The sequence below is a fragment of the Lutjanus erythropterus genome, chromosome 1, assembly GCF_056507025.1.
Source record: "Lutjanus erythropterus isolate fLutEry1 chromosome 1, fLutEry1.hap2, whole genome shotgun sequence".
Lineage (NCBI taxonomy): Eukaryota > Metazoa > Chordata > Actinopteri > Lutjaniformes > Lutjanidae > Lutjanus > Lutjanus erythropterus.
Genome location: NC_139317.1, coordinates 32705324 through 32727776, shown reverse-complemented (window position 1 = coordinate 32727776; position 22453 = coordinate 32705324). Strand labels below are relative to the sequence as shown.

Here is a 22453-nt window from a genome sequence, read left to right as displayed (position 1 = left end):
GTAAATGAAGAAGACTTTTATCACAGCTGGGGTCATCTCCAACATCTTTGTTCTGCAAAGCAGTAACTTGTTTGTTGAAAAGTCCTCTTACTTTGCTTTCCAATGTCATAAAACAAATTCTGTTTTCTTTAGTAACTGTCTTTGCTTAGATTCCCAAAAACAATGATTGGAGCTGAGTGAAAGCTAATTTCACCTGACGCTGAATCATATTTTGATAGTTACCTCATGTAAACAGGTGTACTGGCCGTGAGGGGGAACCACATTCTCTTCCCCTTTCATCTCCACGCTGATTTTGAGTCTGATGGCGCCAGATACCGCAGACTTGTCAGTCCTTTTATCTGTAACACACAATCAAGTTGGATCAGTCATAACTGGAAATAAATTGAAAAATAACCCCCAACTGCAAGCCACATCTTAGGTACGCACATGTTAACACATCTTCTAATCTTCTTAAATTGACAGAAACTCTTAAAGTAACATTTATTTTAAACTCCATGATCTCCATTGTAAAAATATACTGTAGCATCACTGTTTCCTCTATCCTGGATGATACAGTTGCTATGCACTCACAGGACAAGCTGGAAGACTTATTAAAAACAATATTCAAACATCGATAAGATGAATTAAGATTAATTTAAATTAGTCTTCATCACAGTTTAGCAAAACTATGTTTAAAAGAAGTACATCCAGATTTAAAATGAAGGAGAACTCTGTTGCACAATTAAAAATAATACATTTAATCAATATAAAGATGTTTGCTTACCAAAATCAAAATAAATAAATAAATAAATAAATTTGGATGCTACTGGGAGCTAGTATGTATAAAAGAGCCTGGGAGAACAATAACTTTTGGCTGCTCTGTATTCCTTAACAAAACTACAAATTACATGGTTTGCCATTTTGTAGTTTGGTCCAAATCTATAGTCATAATTATTATACCCTATATAATGGACTCAAAATATCCCACAGTGCATTATGAAAAGTAGTATGCAACCTACTACTGGTCACTAACCAAGCATTTAATGCCATAGTGCATTGCACTGAAAGAGAAACAATAGCAATGACACAATTAACAGTGCAGAGAATAGTGTGTGAAAGTATGTCTTCTTCGCTATATAGTGAGCTCACTATATAGTTCTCTACATTAAAATCCCCAGATCCTGAGTACAGAGAGGTGAGAGAGCTGGCTAGCTGAAAAGTTAGTTACCCTACTTCCTTCTCATGATGTCTCAGTGAGAAGCTCTACTCTTAATGAAGCAACTTGATTATTTTGTTAAATCAATCTCAAAAAAGATTAATGGCATGACATAATATCTACACTCACAGCAATTCAATTTTAATGTGATGAGGAAACACTTGTATTAACAATATCACTGGCTCAGCTGGGCCGTAGGTTTGGAGAAATGCGCTGTTTCTTGCATGCTCACATACAGCCACAAACATGCAGGCATACACATGCTGACAGGTCTGAGAGCTAATGACTCAACAGCTGCTGGGTTGGTTACAGACTTCAAATGCCCCCTTCTGCGCTCTCATATACAATTCATCCCTACTGTGTGTCAAATGAATGATATTCTCTACAGTCAGCTGGTTAAGAGACAGACAAGTGAAAAATAACAACATGACAAAGCGACAGAGACAAGAGCTGTAAACGCAAAAGCCCAGATTGAAGAGGAGCTGAAGAGGCTTAGAGAGGAGAGCAGCTGGAGGGGTGGACACCCACAGCAGCAGAGGCCTGTTTAAACATTCATTGTGGACATTTAAAAAGGCACCGAGCAGCAACAGTGGACAGGGGTCACTATTACCACAAATTGCTTCCTTTTAGCTAGAGAGGCAAACAAAGACAGCACCCGCCAGTCATAATACTTCACTAGAAGTGGGAGCTCCCATTATGCCGCTATTCAACCTTGTGCAATACTGTATGGAGAAACCAGTGATGTATGAGAGGGAAAGACCCTGCATCAAGAGCCTCAGTACCTAAACTCAACCACAGGTCTCTGTGGCTTTTTGGTACATGGATTGTAATGGTAACCTCCACTAAACCAGCTTTATCTGGCTGTACATTTATCCTCATATCCTGTTCAACAGTCTAACAGGAAGGTGTAAAGTAAGGGTGTCTTGATGTACTGGTACTGTCGATAACCATATTTAAAAAACACAGTACTGATATGATGTCAATAACATAGATATGAAAATATCACATATATAATCCAATGCCTCTCACATACATACATACTGTATGTTCTTAAATAATTTCCATTTCTTTCCACTCTTTATTTGTCTCCTTTCTCCAAAAAAACATACTAATAAAATCACAGACTACAGACTCCTTTGTACCCATGACAATGAAATCTAAAACTACCAAGCTGAGCTGCATCAATTTGTCAATTAACAAATTAGTCAACTCAGTCAGGAGAAAATTAATCTGCTATTCTGACAATGACTTAATCGTTTAAGAAACTTTTAAGCAGAGATGCCAAACACATCCTCTGTTTCCAGCTTCTTCAATGTGATGATTTCTGTTTTGTCAAATAAAACAAGCAAGAGGAAAGTATTTTTTTTTACAATTTAATGGAAAATAGTTGGTAGATAAATTGAATGATAATGAAAATGATAATGTTCACAGCCCTGCTGTCAAGCACAAATAGGTGTCATCAAAAGCCAGTAAGAGTCATAGTCCAATTTACTTATTTTGAATCAAAAGTTTTGCCTAAAGCTGTTTTTATTGTGCTGTTTGGCTGCTTGCATTCAGACATTAAACATAGCTATTTTCTTAAAAGGACCAGTGTGCAGGGTTAAGTGGCATCTAGTGGTGATCTTGCAGACTGCAAACACCTCATCTCACTTTCCAATGGCTATGAAACTTCCACAAAATGGGAAAGGCTGTGTCTAGAGCCAGTGTCTGGTTTGTCCAGTCTGGGCTACTGTTAAACGGTGACAGATCAACATGGCAGCCTCTGTGGAAGAGGACCTGCGCTCTCAAAAACAATTCATTCTAAGATAACAAAGCACAATTTATTTTCAGGTGATTACTGTATATACTGATGAAAACATATTATGAATATTATATTCCATTTCTCCTGTATTCTGCAAATAAATCCCTGTAAAGCTTACACACTGAACATGTAACAAAAAAAAAGTTTTGTTGTTTTGGTATCAATCTTAAAACTCAGGTCTATGTCACTATATCACATACATAAACATTTCATACAGATAAGTACCATAATAACTGCCACCATGGCTTTCAGTTTTATCAGTATCTCTTGTAAGAAGACTGAGATTAAACGGGCAACGTACCTAGATTGTACCAAACATCCATCTCTCCGCTGAGAGTGCGAACCTCGATGATGGTCTGGCCCAGGAAATCATCTGACTCACGTTTGAAATGCTGCTTCACCCGTGATTTGATGTCGTCGTCCTCATCCCACACGCGCACCTTGATGCGGTCGGTGGCATTGTGACATTCACTGCAATGTGGAAGATGATTACACCGCGTCAGAACGATCACAACAACACAAACAACAACAGCAACAGCTTATTAAGTGACAGCTCATCAGGTTTAGGGTATTCAGCTGAGCAGAACAACAGTCAAATGCATAAATCAACCATATACATTGTTAAGTTGAGACACACACACTTCATGTCGCTTTTATAAGTAAAATGTAGAGAACCATTGTAATCTGGATTCAGGATCTGTGTGTGTTTGTGTGCACACATGGGTGTGTATGAGAGTGTGTGAAAGGCTCTCTGCCTGGAAGAAAGAATTACCCCAAGACACTGCATGACCTTTACTCTGCATCGCTATATTTCACTTCCAATGCATGCTAAAACCATCAGAGAAGAGCTGTTTCACAAGAATGAATGTGTAACATTCACAGCAAGGATTATTTATTTGTGAAAGCTTTATGTGCATCTCTGTGGTCCCTCCTTTGCATCAGTGCAGCTGACAGACGTTTCACAATAATGACTCTGCTAAATAGAACAGAGGTGGCCAAAGCACTTAGCTTCAGATGGGGTCAGACTGTTCGGCTCTGGAATTAAAACCGACAGATTACATTTTGTTCTAATGACATCTTGGGTGCGACAGCCAGAGAAACAGTATCTGCAGTATTTTTTTAACTAATCCCTTTCCGGGGGAAGCACTGGCTGCTGCTGCTGCTGCTGCTGCTGTGCTAGTCTGGGACTTTGCTCTCTGCCAAGCACACAGTAATGTATCGCTCTATTAATCTACATCCCTGTAGTAATGGGAAAGAGTTTTATTACAGCCACCACTGGAGTCCCATTACAGGTGTGGAGCTGTCTCTGTAACTGGCAGAGGACATGCACACACACACACACCCATAAAACACAAACATACAAAATAGTATTCTCACAACACAACACAAGAAAAAGAACCAAAAACAAATGGATAAATAATACAAAGGCTTTCCCGATGCCCAGTGGGTTTGGGAAAGACCTGGATAAAATTATGTGTCAACATTTTTTTTGTTTGTTTCTACATACAGGTCCTGGGGGCTGAATGTTTGACATATGACAGCATAGGAAGTATTTGCAAGTGAGTTTAGGAGAACTGGCGTTGAGAGTGTAGCACACCAACCACTAAGAACTACTGGCAAATACTATTTTGCATTCAGGTCTGGGTTGAACTCTCCTGCTCTTAAGAGAAAAATACATCTCCATCTTCAACTTGGTCCTAGCTAAACAAAGACAACAACATTTATAGTGATAAATATAGCAGGCCTCTTATGGGGTTCTCAAAAGATCCAATTTTGCTAATTTTCCAAACTAAGTCTTTAAAGTAGTCTCCTGGAAACTCATTTACAATCATTCATTACATTGCTAGTCTACTTCCTGTGAGAGCTGCAAGAAAACCTAACAATTGATTCACAGGTAAACACAGTTTTACTTGCAGCTGTGTGAAGGAAGGCTGTATGAGGTATTTAGTGATAGTAAGTCAGGTCAGCACACCCACAGTTTGGTGAAACAGTAAGGGGCACCATTACAGAAGCTAAGCAATGAACTGCTGTGGACGGGGTCAACATCAAAAGGTACTTGAGTCACTTAAAAAAGGTTCACCTAAAAAATCAATATTAGTTTAAGTGTATACTAAATTAAGAATATTTCCACCATTTTACTGTGCTGTCAGACTGCATTTTCCAGTTGGGAACCACCAATATAAAAGCCCTCCAAACCAACCAAACTCCTTCGGTGAAATTAGTCATTTTAAGTCAGCACAGGAGTTGCTGGTCTACTCTAAAGTAATGTTTAGGTGGACCTTTTTCAGATGGCTAAAATACATTTTGTCCAACCAGCATTCGTGCTGGTTCCTCTCTGCTTCTCCCAATCAGGGGGTGTGCTGAACTGCATCTACTGTAGGTAATACACTGACTATCGAATTCCACATCAAATAATCCAAACTATCCTTCTAAGAGTATAACAAAAAACAGAGGCATAAGCAGAGAGGTAAGCAGTAGATGTAGAGGTGATATTCCTGTGGCTGCTGCATACCCATACTGACCAAAGAGAATAGCGTGTGCTAAAAACAAAGACACAGAAGCCTGGTCAGCACAATAGAGAGGTCACACTTAAAAACAAGCAAAATATATCTAAACCAGCAAAGCACAAAAGGATTTAAAGAGTTAAGACCTGTGTTGTCTAGGCTGATGGATGTCATTGTAAAGCTGTTTTAGCACAGTCTGCATCTCCAAAATCTCTGAAGTGCAGCTGGTGTCCAACATGTCATAACTGATAGTAATTTCCAGAGGTATTTTTTTGTACTTATTTACTGATGTCTTAAGATTCCCTTGAGCAGATGATTCTTAGACTTAGTGGGGATTATCTGGTCAGATAGAGGTAAAATGAACAGAAAGCACTCACAAATTGAACTTCTCATCCCAGACCGGGTTGAGGTTGCCGAAAATGGTCTTTGTCCTGCGCTTCGTCTTGCCCACCTGGACGGTAACGTATGGGTCGCTGGAGCCGGTTTTATCCTTGGCTTGTAAGCCCTGTGCACTCATGACTGCAGACAAGACAGGGTTGGAAAACAGTAAAGAGTCATGTACATACCACAAGCAAGTTATTTGACCATCTGAAGGTCTTGCAAATTCAAATACAGATATTGAAGGTTCCTTGTCCTGAACTTATGATATTAAACTATTCTGCAAGGCATAGGATGCGTTAGTGGGTGGCAATTTACAGCAGGTCGTAAACAGTCATGAATCTACCTCTGTGTTTTATTTTAGTGCTTCCTACTCAGTTGCTTGGATTTGATATATTTCATTCTATGGTTTCAACGCCTGGTCACTGCCTCCACTGCCTACAACAACTTTGTGCACTTGCCAAAAACTGAGGCAACAAAACACCTCAGTTCATTGAAAACAACACTTATTTATCTTTTTCCGTGTATGTGAACTGCTGAAAATATCTATTCCTACATCCAGGCTATAGGTAGTTCCCACCCCTGTGTTTCTGCCCTCTGCTACAGCATGTCTATGCTGAGCTAAGACTTGGCTCCAGAGGAGGACCTGTGATTCAGAATCTTACTCCACACACACACTGACGAAGGTGCAGAGAAGGAGAGACAGTAGTATTTCACAGCGCCATAAAAGGGAAAAAGGACACTGGGCATTAAATATGCATAAGTGACGGTCTAAATAATTCAGGGTACATATATATTCCTCAGCTCAATGCTGACAGGAGTGGGTGGGCAGGATATAGAGGTTTGAAGAGCTTTGGCCTCCTTGCTCCAGGAGATCCAAATCAAATGCCTCATGTAGTAAAAGAGGGGTCTGAGACAGCGACATACATACAGGCAGGTCAATGTGCTTCGAAGACAGGGCTTTCGGATCATCCAGCGCTACCTAAAGCCCTCTACCCCACACTTATCTTGGAGGAAAGATTGTAAAAAAGTGCACCATTATCCCTACGATTATCGTTTCTTTGAAAGCTGGCTTTTTGCCTGCCTTACAGTGCGGCTTTATTTTGAGCACCCCCTGCCTTGAACAGAGTCAGCTGGGTGCAAAGTTGGTTTGATCGCATTTTAATCCAGTACTAAATCTGTTCATCAAATCCTTTACAACATCTATTTGGATTTAGATTTTTACCATTTTAAAGAAAAGATCTTATGTATGTCAATAACTTGGAATCTGATTAATTCTGTGTTAGGTCAGCATTTCCCCTCTAATTACACTGGCCTGCCCAGATTTTTTTTACATTTTTAAATGCCAAAAATAATGCTTGTGGGGGACTCTGTGCAGCATTGTTAAGAAACGTGAGTCCACCTCCGTGTCATTGCTTTGGATGGATCTCACATCATTTTAAAACAAACTTAAATGTGTTTCATTTACATTTTTGTTATAGAGTCTCTGGCAAAATTTCCATATCATGATGCCATGGTGAAATTATTCTCCAAGCCAAGAATGATAAAGTCCAGCAATGAATTATGCACTCTGTGTCCATGATGTGCTAATGTTTTGTAAAGGTCATAGGTAACACAACTTTTTATGCACAAATGCAGCTTATTAAGTCATCCTCTCCTTGTGATCATTTTGTTTGAAGTCTTGAATATACCAAGCAATCAAAAATTTGAATGCAAATCAATTGCAGAGAGCCTGCTGCGCCATCTGACTGAGGCTGACCTCAGAGAAGAGAAAAGTAAAATAAAAGAGAGCATACCCAGAAGCATAAAGAGATGAAGGACACTTATGGTATGAAGAATGGTCACTGAATAGAGGAGCCAGAGGAACATAGGAGGAGTACATGTTTTCCTATTCAATACATCCCTGACCTACATTTAAATAAAGAAAATAGTAACAGAAGGAGTAATATAATAGATTTTTTTTTATCATAGTATGTTTATGTGATAATAAAGTGATCAGTGCCTTTAGCTGAACTGGTGATTTGCAGACATTTTCCAGGTAGCTGATATGTCAGATCAAGGTTCAAATTCACTGCCAGATCTTGTTGTGAGCACACTGACCCAACACAGACTATCTGATGGTCACTGCCAGAGTGCTGCAGAGTCTGTGACAGTTGGTGTTTATCTATAATATGTTGAATAAATAACAACTCAATAATTGGTTTTTAAAATAGGAAGTTCAATAAGCCCCTGGGAAATTGACCGAGGCAACCCCGGGTCTTTCCAACGTCTCTCTCAATCCTTTTCCCCCCTCTTCTTTCCTCTCTTTTTCCCATCGTACAGTGTTTCTTCCTTGCAACCCCCATCTCTTCTGTCTCCCTCTCTGTTTGTCTCCATCCCTCTCTCTTCTATTTCTCTCTGGTGTATTGACACTGTGAGAAATGCAAAGTGAGCAATAAATGAGCTGCGCCTGGCACAGTTACCACATCAGGGGTGGAAGGGGTCTGGGGTTGTGGTTGCAAAGCTAACTTCCTGCCCTTTTTTCTGACAATTAATGTGGAATAAAATGAAAAACATGAAAAAAGGAAACACAACGTAGCGAAGTCAAGAAGAGCTTTGTAATCCTCAAAGATGATGATTATTTTTCAGTTTATGGTCTTCAGAAATAGGGATACACAAAAGAGGATATGTAATCAAACAGCATGTGAAATATGGTGGATAAAATTAGACAGAAATATGGACATGGGATCAGTTATATTCCTTCCTTTAAGGAACACTTGTCTCATTAATTTTCCATTTAATACCCTGAAAGCAGAACCTGTTTAATCTGAGTTGTTAACCATTATGTAACCTAAGGAACTAATAATACCCCGCAAAACAAAGCAAAAAATATGCACAATAAAAACATGTCTAAACCAAAATAATTTTCCTGTTGAACGTGCTGTGAAGTGCTGCACTGTGAAACTACACTCAGGGGTACGACACTTTGATTGGCATCTCGGAGAGAGCTTGACATGCAGCCGTAAGGGATTCATTTCTAAAGAACACCATACAAACTATCAGGCAAGTGAGCTCCAAAAAAAAGACATAAAGATCTCTGCCAGTTGCATCAAGTGCTCTTACACTATTATAATAAGTCATCACTGCCTCTTTATTGCTGCCTGTCAGATGCTTTGTATTTACTGGGCCACCAATTAACACTAGGAAAGCATTGTTGAAAGCTGATAAGCTCTCCCACTGCTTAACTTGTACGCTGTTTTCATTACAGCTACATGTCACACAGTGATTTTTCAGTGATGAAAACAAGATGATAACTCAGTAAAAACTAATTTATGATGACAAGAAGTATGACACTCTTGTCAACAAATAAAAACAGGACAAAATGGTGAAGGAGCGGCAATAAGTAATATATAATACTGGTAGTATACCTAATGCTCGACATTTGACATGTAAGGTAAATGAAGGCAGTTAAATTGGTATCTGTATTACAGGTTCAATATCATTAATAACACCACTGTAGATTTAATCAACCAAGATATTATGTTACTTAATCAACTAAAACTAAACTAAAACTAGGACTTTGGTGATTCATTGACATAACTAAGATCATCAGTGATAATCGAAATCCATCGATTAGCAGTAAAAAAAATTGTGGGAGAATTTTAGGCAGAGTAATTTTAACAGTATGCTTCTCTATAAGCGCTACAAATTGGAAATGGCTTATCACAGCAGCATGTCTGCTCTGCATGAGTGTCTCTGTTAGTAGTAGTCACTTCAATTTAATTTTCTAAATGTTTCCTCATAGCTCCTAGGTTAAAAGTAATTTCTGTACCACCACTGCTAACATGAACTGACACCATGTGTCAAATAACAGTGTCATTCTGCCATTTTGAATTTTTTGTTTACTCTAACAGCCATGTGTGAGTAAAAAAATTGCTACAATTAGCATTAAAGACTTTTGTTACAGTCTGTAATTCATCTCAGCTTTTTTTCCTTGCCACATTCTGAGGCAAAAATCTATTGCCAGTGTTTTATTTTACTGCATATTTCTCCAGTGATTAAATAAATCCATGTCAAAACCATTTTAAGTTTTAAGTCAAGAACTTAAGCAAAAATACTTATTCTCCATTTCAGGGAAAACAGGTTGACACGATTAAATTAATATGTCACAGAAATCCTTTTATTTAAGGTCCAGTCATTTCTGATCAGGCATCTGACAAATGGAGTCTATTAAATAAAATGAACATTAGAGTCCTTTTAAAATATCTCACTATTATTGTCATATTTATTTTGGGTAAATTAAAAACTATATTCATGGTATAATGAAAAAAATCTTTAAAATAATCAATAGATTAGTTGACTAATCAAAAAATAATAGTTAGATTAATAATTTACAAATATGTAATCATCATCGTCATCATCATCATCATCATCATCATTAGATGCAGCCCCCACTAAAACTAATACAATTCAAATTAGAAGGGTGGACCGCAGATGAGTCTAGGAAGTCTGGTCTAGTCTACATGATGATCAAAAGATCATCAATTATTGTCCACCAAACAGTGATGCGGCAGTAACCATCACGGCATTTTCAACAAGAGACTTCTCCCAAAAATCAATTTCTATTTCTATTTCTAATTAAATGTGCATTGCTGTTTGTGGCTCAGTGTCAGAGGTTAATGACCAAGATCTTGAGGTTAATAACAAGTGAATACTAATTAGAATAACAGTGTCTGTTATTTGGGATGAGTCTGACATTTAATGGCACTTTTGTTGATTTGGCTTCGGAAGAGTGTGTATAGGGTTAAAGGTCATGAGCCATAGGTCAAAGATCACCATCAGCAGGCTCAGACCATCACTAGTTACAAAGCATTTATCACTATTCAACTGATGATTAATGTACAATAAGCAAGCTAGTAAAAGGTAATCATAATCAACTATAATAAAAAGATTTATAATTAATATTTTTATGGATGCTGTGAAGAATGAACTGATATAATCACAGGGACCAGGCTGACCTGTGATGTTGATTTTGGCTGACCACTTGGACGTCCCATCAAGCACAGCCTGCTTGGCCGTCTTCAGATGGCTGTTGAAGTCTTCTTTGGAGATCTGGAACATCTCCTGAATAACCTCGAACACTTCAGGACGGTTCTTCTCCCTTATCTTCATGCGCTCCTTCATAGCCATGATGATATTCTGGGTCTTGTCCTCGGCCCCGTGTTTGGAGCTCTTCTCCACAGCCCCTGAGGCAAAACAGGAGTGTTGAGACTCAATAGTTTGCATATTTAATACCCAGGAATTTGACTAAAAACTGATCAATCTAGTCCTACAGTATTTATCATTTCCACCGTATTATTTTTTAAATAACTAAGTATAAATAACTTTCTTTTCTCTTAAAAAAAAGTGTCATCCAGCAAATGCTCTAACATGTCCGGTGGGTGAACTATGTGGAGGATGAAGAATCACATGTTTGTGTGTTTATGTGCACGTCTGTAAGACAAAAAAGGCACATGTGACGGTTAATTCTCTGTATCTGATCACAGTATCATGTAACAACAGTGCGTTCGTGAGTGCAGATTGAAATGTGATACAGATGAATCGCAGTTTGAACTATAACACATTGTTATGCTTGTATAAAACTGTTATAAAACACAGAGTTTTATAACAGCCAGGGTGTAGCTAATCCACTTAGAGTGTGCGAGGATTGCCGTGGGGATGATCCTGAAGCCTGCATGTCACATTGTTCCCGTTAGTCTACACTCTAACAACTGGGGTGTGCCTGATTGAAAAAGCTGATTGGAGAGCGTAATGACTGATGGAGCGAGCGGTGAAAATGCACCATGTCACTCGCAGCAATGAGTGCAGGGGGATATGTAAAATGTATAATTACACAAATCCCCATAACAGCATTTACATGTACTGAAGGACTTACACTTGTATGTAGATGTGTTAGAAACAACTACACCCAAAACATTAAAAATGAATTGTCACATTAGCATTGTGCAGATAAGCTAGCAGTGTAAAAAATTGTCAGTTGTACAATCAGACTGTGCAACAGCATGTACCAGAAATGCAAATGTGAGACTTTTTAAGGCTTTTTAATACCACCATTTAATTCAATTTAAGACGTACACTCTACAGAGTAAATACATATATATATATATATATATGTATGTATATATATATATATATATATATGTTGAAAATTATATCTGAAGCCAAAATGGGATTATTATTATTATTATTATTATTATTATTATTATTGTGGTTCTCTGTTTTACAGTTTGTACATAACTTTCAAATAATGCTATCATGTTTCATTTAGTTTACAGTCTTTTGTCATTCTACACAATTTCATCCTGTAGACTGGACTAATGATTGCTTGAGTTACTTACAGCATTCATATTGAAGAACTTCCCAAACAAATAATTTAGGACTAGCCACCTCGTTACAAACTGAGAATGAATGCAGCTTATTTTGAATGCATTTTCAGTGCAATGCCATTTAAGCCACAAGTCACGCTTACACACATCCATTCAGCACCATACACACAAAGGCATGCTTGTGAACATATGCCTATGAGTTTCAAAGTCTTTGTGAACTGTACATCAAGGAATTATGGGATAAAGCTCATTCCTTACTTTGTAAACAATCTGCATTGAGCAGGTCCTGGCACTTCTCGTGGCATTTAACGCCACACTCCGAGCAGCGCATGCCCTGACGGGCAATGCCCCACAGCAGCCCCTCGCACTCATGGCAGTAGGTGGGTGCAGTCGCCGTCCACACCTCAAAGTTATGGGGTGTTGTTGATGAAATCGGGTAGATCAAGGCCTGGAGAGTCTTCTTGAAGACGTGTAATTTCTGAAAAGAAAGAGAAGGCATTGAGAAAGTGTAAGTAATAATAAAGTATAAAGACGCTGATGGAAAAGATATGAGGATGTGAGAAACAGAGGAGGTACAGCTGATGTTGTTAAACTCTCATGGCACCATGTGGTCAGGAAAAAAGATTTAATAACAACTTCAGAAGTCAATAAAACAACTTTGAGCTTAAATTGCTTTTCAGAATTATTGAATATGTCTTGAGATTACAAGGAGCAACACTTTTGCACCTGCTGAGGGAGCCCGATACCTGATATAAAATAAAGTTTTACTTTAGAAGTTTACAGAATTCATATTGATCTGCAGTCTGAGTTGGATGAAATTTAAAATACACACTCTGCATGACAGTAATCTTGCCAATCTTGAAAAGAGATGATGCAAAGTATTCTGCAATAACAATAGGCCGCATGTATGAGTACAAAAAATATGAAAATCGTAGCTTTTGAAGAATGACAACAGATCTGGAGATGGAGCTTCCATGCGCCCATGACTACAGTGGATTAATTTGGGATGATAAGCAGCAGTTTCTAACACTGGAGAAGTTTGTCAAGTGCATGGCACTTCCGTAGTGTCAACACTTATGTACACGTCCATTTGGAAATGCTACAGCAGTTAAACAGTGGACATGTCAGAACCGACAGTTGTGAGTACTGGCTTACTAGTGGTCTGAAGCACTGGTAAATTTTGTTCTTACCTAAGAACACACTAAGAACACACTAAGAACAAACGGTAAATATGAAAGTATTGATGAATGCCACTAAAGTTCTCAAATTGTTTGCATACACAATTTAAGATCATACCTGTTCTTATGAACAGTTCATGCATGAGGTCCAAATAATTTTGGTTTAAAACTCACAATAGCTGTTGAGCTCTCCTTGCAGGATTTTTGGCTCTCCTCAGTCTCAAACACATGCTTCTGCTTGAGGTGGTAAAATTTGTTTGTTGTAATGCCCTCTTTTGTACTTCTTACATATTACTGTGGGTTACATCTGATCTTTTGAGACCAAACCATTTCCGCACTACTGATGCTCCCCTTTTTGGAACTAACACCTCCACCTCAGAGCTGGTAGCAATGTTACTTTCACTTCCAGCCTTGCTTGTTATTGCTGTGTGTGATGGACACACATTCTGTCAAGAAGTCATATTACCATTATATTATATATTTTCACCAAATGTTTTTTTTTTTACATGGAAAAAAAATGATTTTATATTGTGAGCAATACAATATGGCACACCGTTAGTATTGTATCATACTGCTTTGTATCATACTGGGGTGGATGATACAGCCCTGAAATGATGACGATAGTAACTGTCATTATCACAATATTTTTTTTGTCATGAAAAAAATTATAAAGGCATATCATGAACATTACAATATAGCACAACCCCTAGTATTGTATCACATCATATCATTATCATATACATTGGCTAACTGCAGCTATCATTCATCAGGACTGCAGCACTCTTCATCTTCTTTGATTACAGAAAGAGACCTAACAGATTATATTATACCAAGAGATAACTTGTAGTGGGCTTGGTTGATCCTTTTCTGATTATGTTATCATCAGTGGAGAGGTCAGCTGTATGAGAGTAAATCACCCTTACATCTAATTAAGCGTAGATTAACAGCATCCTTAGCCCACAGGCTTTGTTCACATTGAGTGGTTTACTGACTATGCTCCTCCAGACCAAATACTAAAGTCTACTAGAGGCCTGTCTGGACTGATTGCTGTGTAACAGAAGCCTCTTCAAATTGAATGCTTTACTGCAGCAGCCCTGCCATCCACAAGGACTGGAAAACAGGCCGAGACTTGCCAATTCTTGAAGGCAGAATCAATGGACGCTGTAAATAAGGTTTTTAAAAGTGAGCATTATCCAGATTGAGGGAGAGGGAGAGCAGGGGAGAGAGAAAGTGACAGAGAAAGAGAAGGAGATGTATGGTGGTTGAATAAATCTTCAAGTGCTACTTGTTCCCCACTCTGCTCCACCGTTCTCCTCCAGCCCTCCCCCTCTGCTGTCAGCCCCCTGTGTGTTGACAGTGCACTTTAACACCTGAACTCTGCACTTTACTACAAGGGCTACTGCACTGCTAACTGGAACACATACTCTAGCACAGATGATTAAATGACACCAGATGACAGGACAACAAGGCTATCTAGCATCGTGAAACTTTGCTGATGCCACAGAGAGGCCTGCTGAACCCTGGAGGGCCTTTAATGAAACACAGAGGGAGACACAGAGATTTCCCTTTTAATCTTCAGAACGATGAGATGAAGCAGATGTCTGAGATTTATCCACAACTTGCACACGAGCCAGACTGGGAGCCACACCCGGAAGCCTGCCGCTGACCAAATTTAATACTGAACCGTCTGATAGTGACACCGCCTGCAGGAGATGAGTGAGCCAACATTTCTGTGAGCGTGGGAAATCTCAGAGACCTCTCAATCTCTTTTCTCAGTGAGTTGACTTGGCTGGTAAATATCTGTTCAGCCTCAGTTTTTACCAGCCAACTAAATATTTTGAATGGTATTGATCATTTTAAAGAGATAGACTCAATTATTTAAAGTGGGGTGGCATAATGTTCTTATCCATTAGCTACAGTAGATGCCACTCAGCACACTCCCAGTTTGAAGAAGCAGAGAGGAGCATCTGCACGGAAGCCAGACAATGTACTGCTGTTACTTCTATTAGTTTGTTTGTGTTATTGTTAGGAATGTCCCGATACAACTTTTTCACTTCCGATACGATACTGATATTGCAGCCTTGAGTATTGGCCGATACCGATATCGATCTGATACTATATCAGCACGAATCATACATACTTTTATTAGTTATTTTGTAGTGTGGAATGTTAGAAAAGGCTTGATCAAGTGATGTTACTCAAACAGAGAACAATAGTCAGCAACCAGAGTCACCTATGGATAGAAGTGCTGGAGCGGAAAATGGACTGCTTATCGGAGCACTTATATCGGAGATTTTAAATGCAGTCCGATAAAATCCAATACTCGTTTTTTGGCTGATATCGGACCGATATCCGATATCAATATCGGATCGGGACACCTCTAGTTATTGTGTGACTGTGACAAACCAACTGATCGAAGCAGCAGTAGAGAAGCAACTCCCATGCTTGTGGGGTAAAATTACTGACTTTGCCTATGGAGTGTGGTTGGTTCGGAGAGAGCATTATTAGGTAATCCTAATAACAGTTTTCCTTCGGAAAAGGCTCCCTGACATCAAAGTAGAGCTTGGAAAATTCTAAATATAACCTACATTTACATAGACTTTTTTTAGGTGGACCTTTTTTAAGTGGCTAAAATACCTTTAGTTGCAGACCCCGTCCACAGCAGTTCAATACGTTGGTACAGTGCTTGAGCCCCTATCTGCTTCTGGAAAGGACTACTGTAGCTTATGCACTGACTATCAGTAAGTACCCCATACAACCCCATTTCAAGTAATCCGAACTATTCCTTTAAGCCCTGGCATGTCTTTGACCATTGCATGAGTAGCACTAATTCATCCATTTCACTGACACAGTCTGTTTCTGTCTTTTTAAATTTCCCTCCCTCTCTCTCTCTCTCTGTCTCATCACTCAGTCCTGACACCACATGTCACACTGTGCAGCAGATGTGGGAAGAGTGCTGCATGTGTGAGTCTCATGTGTTACACCGGGAGGTAACCCTGGTGATTTTGTGCGAGACGCTGCTAGAATTGATTGACAGCCGCAGTCTCTGCCTGGGAGCAACATGACAGAGAAGAATCTAATCTCTCCTCCTCCTTTCACCCCTCCTTTCCAATTTCACCACCTATTGTCCTTGTCAACCACTTCACTGACACTGCCATCCTCCTCATCCCGTTCCAGCCTTCTACACCTCTAATCTTGTGCTATAACTACTGTAGCATCTCAGCCCTGACTGGGAATTTTCACAAAACACATCACCTTGGCATAAAATGTAGACTGCAATGGCAAGATTCACAAAATTATCCAAAAATACTTGTTTTTTTTAGGGACAGTTCAGATTATTTGAGGTGGGATTATATGGTTACTTATCCATAGTCAGTGTATTAGCTACAGTAGATCCACGCCTCCAGTTTGGAGAAGCAGAGAGGAGTACAAGCACGGATGCTAAGCAATGTACTGCTGTGGATGGGGTCAGCAACAAAAGGTATTTTAGCCACTTTAAAAGGGTCCACCTAAAACGATCAATATCAAACTATATTTAGGATATTTTCACTGTTTTATTTTGTGGTAAGAGAGGAAATTGCTGTTAAATAAGTCAAATATCCCTCTCTCCAAACCAACCAAACTCCATAGGTGAAATAGGTGAAGTAATATTACCAAGCAAAACACAGGAGTTGCTGGTCTACCACTGCTTTGATCTGTTAGTTTGTTTGTGTTATTGTGTGACTTTGGTGAATCCAAACTCCTCTTAAAACACGAAAGGCACAAAATAACACAAATAAACTACCGAATGGAGGCAGTGCTAGACCAGCGACTTCCGTTTTATGTGAGGTAAAATGGCTAATTTCACCTCTGGAGTTTGGTTGGCTTGGAGAGAGCAATATTTTCCCCTCAGCAGTGAAAATACTATAAATATGACACTTAAGGTGACATTGATTTTTTATGACTAAAATACCTTTTGTTGACCTTGACAACAGAAGTTCATTGCTTTGCAGTTAATTTGCTTCTGTGCTGATATTCTAGTAATACACTGACATCAATCAATAAGTACCTCATACAATCAAAGAATCAAAAATTCTGAACTATCCCTTTTAAAGCAATGCAGTATATTTTGCTGCTAACAAGCAGCCTGATGATATCTGAACTGACTGACTTAGAACAGTGCATCACATCTTATTTCCAGATACTCCTTGACCCCTGTCAGATCGTGGCGTCCCTTCTTCCTTTGTCCTTGTCTTTGTCTAAGCAGGTAAGTTTATGTCGACAGTCACTCTTAAAAGGCTCTGGTGCTGGGATCATATGCGGCTCAGAACATTGAGCAGACACACGGGCCGTTAGCCGGCCCACACATAATGTTCCTTTCTGCTCTAAAAAGCAGATACATGGGAAACATGACGCAGAAGGGGAATATCATCACGAGAGAGAGACTCCTATACGTCAGCAATGACAGTATAAGGCATTTTAATCCAATTAAAATGTATGAAGTTGAAAGAGAAAAGAAAATGGCAGAGGTGGGGCAGAGATGAGATAAAAAAAGAGGAAGGAAGAAGGAAGCACTTTAAATAAGTTCAAATATTTCTTTGGGGAGTAGAGGGCAGACTGTTCAACGTGGCTGCCTGATCAGTGACATCAGGGCCACCAGGGTCGTGATGACAAGTCACTCTTAGCTCAGATCTTTTCTCATTCTCTCCTTGTTTCCCTCCTTTTCTCACCCTTCCCTTCCATTGCACTTCCGTTCTCTTCCCTTCCTCTTCTTAAACAGCATATGGTCGTTTACTGAGCACTCTCACAGTCCTCACAGGAAAGCACTCTCCTGGACTTAATGCAGCAGATAACACTCTGACATCTGCTCGTCCTACTTACCAAGACCGCACAATCTGCAGCTTTGCTCGGAAATCAGCTCCCCTCGACCACCAACTATTAAATTCTTCCTTGTCTGTCCCAAATCGGAATATTGGACATCTCTTCCTAAAATTCAATGCCTTCCTTTTTGCAATTGTAATCTCCAAATTTGCCAAAGAATCAGCTCCCTTCGTACACTGATTAACATTGTGCATCTATCACGTCATTCCTCTCTCATCTGGGGCATGAGTTGTTCATCCCTAAAGCCCCCTTTAATCAACCCCATGGCTATTAGTAAGCAATAGAGTCCATGTCACTTCAGGGCAACTGGGCATGTGGACCATGAGGACCAAGTCAAGTGTGTGAAATACATAAGTGACATTGACACGTACATAAATCAGTTCAAAACGGGACCAATGCAATCCAGTGTTGGCATGAGGGGCTGATATTGATGGAAGGCATTCATCGGGTCACTTCACTCATGGTCTAACAGTAAACCAGTACAAAAATGATAATTACCAAAATAAGCCACCATGAACCACTATCTCCTGAAGACACATTACAAATAATAACAAACAGTAACATTTGCATTTTGGAAAATAAAATAGCAAACAAGGCTGTGTATTGGCATTTGCAAGAATCTGGCGATACAATATTGTATCCCAGTACAGGGGTTCCAATTCAGTATATTGTAATATATTGTAATACTGTAAGCAATATGATACATTGTTACTTTATTTATCTAATTTTAGGGAAACTGTCATTGTATGAAGAACAAACCACCACATCTAAAACATCTGAGTAGGGATGCACGATACCAGCATCGGGTATAGGTCCAATACGTACTCGTACTCTTACACATAAAACTACTCCAATACTCGACACCACGTCAGGAAAAGTAGCCGCTCGAGACAAGTAAACATCTAAAAAAACGCCACGATGCAGAGTTCAATGCGTTTTCTGAAGCTTACCCTTTTTTTGGACACGCCGTCATCAGGTGAGAGACTCTCTGTCCTCAACATCATCCATTAATGACCGCAGAGACTTTGGAAACTGTCCGCAAAATACCATGTGAGTCCATGAAAAAGTGAAATAAATGCACAGAGTGCAGCTGTAGACAACAGCCAGCCGCTGTCCAATAAGTCATGGTGGACGGAAACTAGTTGATGCCTCCGCAAATTAATCCGAAGACGAAGAAAAAACACCGCTGCCACCAGTCTGTAACCCTCTTTTCTTCGTAATAAGCTGCTACAACTTCTCTTTTTGCACTTTATCTTCACCAAAACGGCCTGACAGCACAGAACACGCAACTCCACGCCTTTGTGTTCACAGTGGGGTCAATAAAACTGATGCACACATGGCACCACACTCATACCTGTCCCCCCTAAACAATGACAGGTAGGAACTAATTAGTTCTTAGACGAGAGACATGAAGAAGAAACTTAAACACTACACATGTAAATGTCAAATTAATATACTAGTTAAAATGCTGTAAATGATAATGAAATAATTATCATATGACACTATTTATAATAGTAAACTTAATTCTGCAAATCCATACTGAAATATGTCACATACACAGTAAACTGCACAGCTTAATAAGCAAGACAAAATCAGTAAAGTAACTTACTATAAATAACCTAAAAATGTAACTATGGTTACACTTGTAGCACGAAACAGCAACAATGATTTATTACATTTAGAAAGTGAACATCTAATGAAAATAAAACATGTTTTAAAAGTTACTGTAAGAACTTTTAATAGCATTATTAAGTACTTGTATTATTATTATTATTATTATTATTATTATTATTATTATTATTATTATCATCATCATTATTATTATTATCATTGTTGTTGTTGTTGTTGTTGTTGTCATTATTATAGTAAATAATCATAAAAATTTAGAAAAAAAGACTGCTGGTATCAATATACTGTAGTATCAGTAATGTGAGATATTCATATCCAGATATCTATATCAGATCAGAACAGAAAAAACATGGATCAGTACATTTCTAAAATCAGTATCAATATTTGTACATAATGTACAGAGCAGATTTGAATCCAGTAATCTTGTCAGCTTAGATGGCCCCTTGTTGCACATCAGCGGATATGAAATTGTCTGCTTGTTTGTCTTGCTGGGAAACTGCTCTCTCCTGCTGTTTGCCTCCTACAACGCCGTCTTCCCTCTGGGAGGGAAGAATTGCAATCAATTAATGCAGAGAGAGCTTTGGAGGTCAACACAAAAGTGTCTCACACCATCGACTGAGACATTCTGCCCTCTCTCTATAGCTCTGTCTTCCACGATGCACAGTGCTTGTTATTAATCGTAGAACATTGTCTAAATGAATTGATTGGGCTATCTCCTAATTTCTGAACTCGGCCAAATGATCTGACAGAACGAGACAGCAAAAAGAGTGAGTATGTATTATAGACAGAGACAGGCAGACAGACAGATGATGGCATGCTGTATGTACATCTAAAGAAATCAGGCCAGGAACTAATGCAATCCATCTCATTTTCATTTTGGAACCCCGTGTTCCTGGCAACGTGATCCCTGGCCCTGAAGTACAATGGCTGCAGCAAACAGCACAGCTATAAAAGTCTGTCACAGTCCCAGCACCCTTCTCTCCAAACACCACCCCAAAAAATAATGAGAACACAGGTCCAGCATCTCGTGTCCCCAAAGGAACACACCCCCCCCCCCCCCCATTACACACTGAGACCCAACAATAAACCGACACTGATATTCCATGCAGGCAGCGGAGGCATGTTAGTACTCACCAGGTCCTCATTATTCAGGGTGGACCGGTTCACCAGAGCGAACGAGATGCCTGCCTTTCGAGCAGTGAGGGTCTGAGAGAAGAAAACGAAAAGAAAGATGATGAAAAGGGATAAATCCAGCAAACCATTTTATGTATCTGCTGTTTTATGCTGTGTCTCAATGGATTTGCACACATGTATATAGTTAAACAGCTTGTGAATGTGTGATAGTATTTTTGTAAAAGGAAGGAAAGCCCTGAGAAGAAATGAATCGCATATCCTTTGAAAGGATAAATTAGCTAATAGTAAATCCATAAATCAAGTTAGTTTGGATTAGTTTGGATTGTTTGTTAGTAAGTATTATTATTTGTATTATACAAGTATTATTTGTAAGTAGTTATCTGTTGTAAGTGGGGTTGTATGAGGTACTTATCAACAGTCAGTGTTTTAGCTACAGTAGTTGACAGTAAGCACACTCCCAGTTTGGAGAAGCAAAGAGAAGCACCAGTATGCAAGCTAAGAAATGTACTGCTGGTTTTAGCCAGTCACTGAAGGTCCACCTAAAAAAATCCATATCAGTTTAAGTGTGATATATATTTTGAACATATTCATTGTTTTACTTTGCTGTCAGACTGCTGACAACAAAAACACAAGACTGCTGTCGGCTGCTGTCTGACAGGGAACAGCTGTTAAATAAGCCAGATATCACCCTCTCCAAGCCAACCTAACTCCATAGGCGATATTGGTCATTTTACCTTGAAGAACACAGGAGCTGCTGCCGCCACAATCTGTTAGTTTGTCTGAATTATTGCGCGACTTCTGTGTTTTAAAAGGATAGTTGGGATTCACCAAAGTCACACAATAACACAAACTAACAGATTGAAGCAGTGGTAAACCAGCAGCTCCCATCTTCTGCAATGTAAAATTACTGATTTTGCCTGTGGAGTTGGGTCAGTTTGGAGAGAGTGATATTTAGCTTATGTAACAGCAGTTTCCCATCAGAAAAAGCTGTCTGAAGGCAGAGTAAAGTATTCTAAATATAGCACACATTTAAAGCGATGCTTTCGGTGGACCTCGTTTTGGGTGGCTAAAATACTTTTTGTTGCTGACCCTATCCACCACAATTCATTGCTTGCATCTATTGTAGCTAACACATCAAAAAGTACCTCATACAACTCCACTTCAAATAACCTGAACCATCCCTGTAAGTTTCTTTAATGGATGTGTATAAAGACAAAGTATTCATCTGTTGCTCTTAATCCGTGCACTAGTGCAGGCAGAAATTAAACTTACCAAAGCCTGTGATTTCCAGGAGACCATGAATAGAGAGTGAAAGAAATAAAGTAACTGAATTAGACAAGGAGTGGGAGGGTGAACACTGAAAGCACAAACAGCAGAGGAATTGTAATTTTTTTTTTTTATCCATACTG

The 22453-nt window shown here is 39.1% G+C and overlaps 1 protein-coding gene across 2 annotated transcripts in view; it reads right to left on the bottom strand.

Moving 5' to 3' along the window:
- Positions 1-22453, bottom strand: part of unc13c (unc-13 homolog C (C. elegans)) — a 139456-nt gene that overhangs the window by 85623 nt on the left and 31380 nt on the right. The window contains exons 6-12 of one of the 2 annotated variants that reach the window (XM_084720181.1): positions 22317-22322; positions 21045-21116; positions 12502-12721; positions 10876-11103; positions 5878-6019; positions 3298-3467; positions 223-338 (exon numbers count right to left, since the gene is read on the bottom strand). In XM_084720181.1, coding sequence (XP_084576307.1) covers positions 223-338; positions 3298-3467; positions 5878-6019; positions 10876-11103; positions 12502-12721; positions 21045-21116; positions 22317-22322 — 954 coding nt within the window. The remainder of the gene's footprint in view (positions 1-222; positions 339-3297; positions 3468-5877; positions 6020-10875; positions 11104-12501; positions 12722-21044; positions 21117-22316; positions 22323-22453) is intronic. The other variant, XM_084720178.1, reaches the window with a different exon arrangement.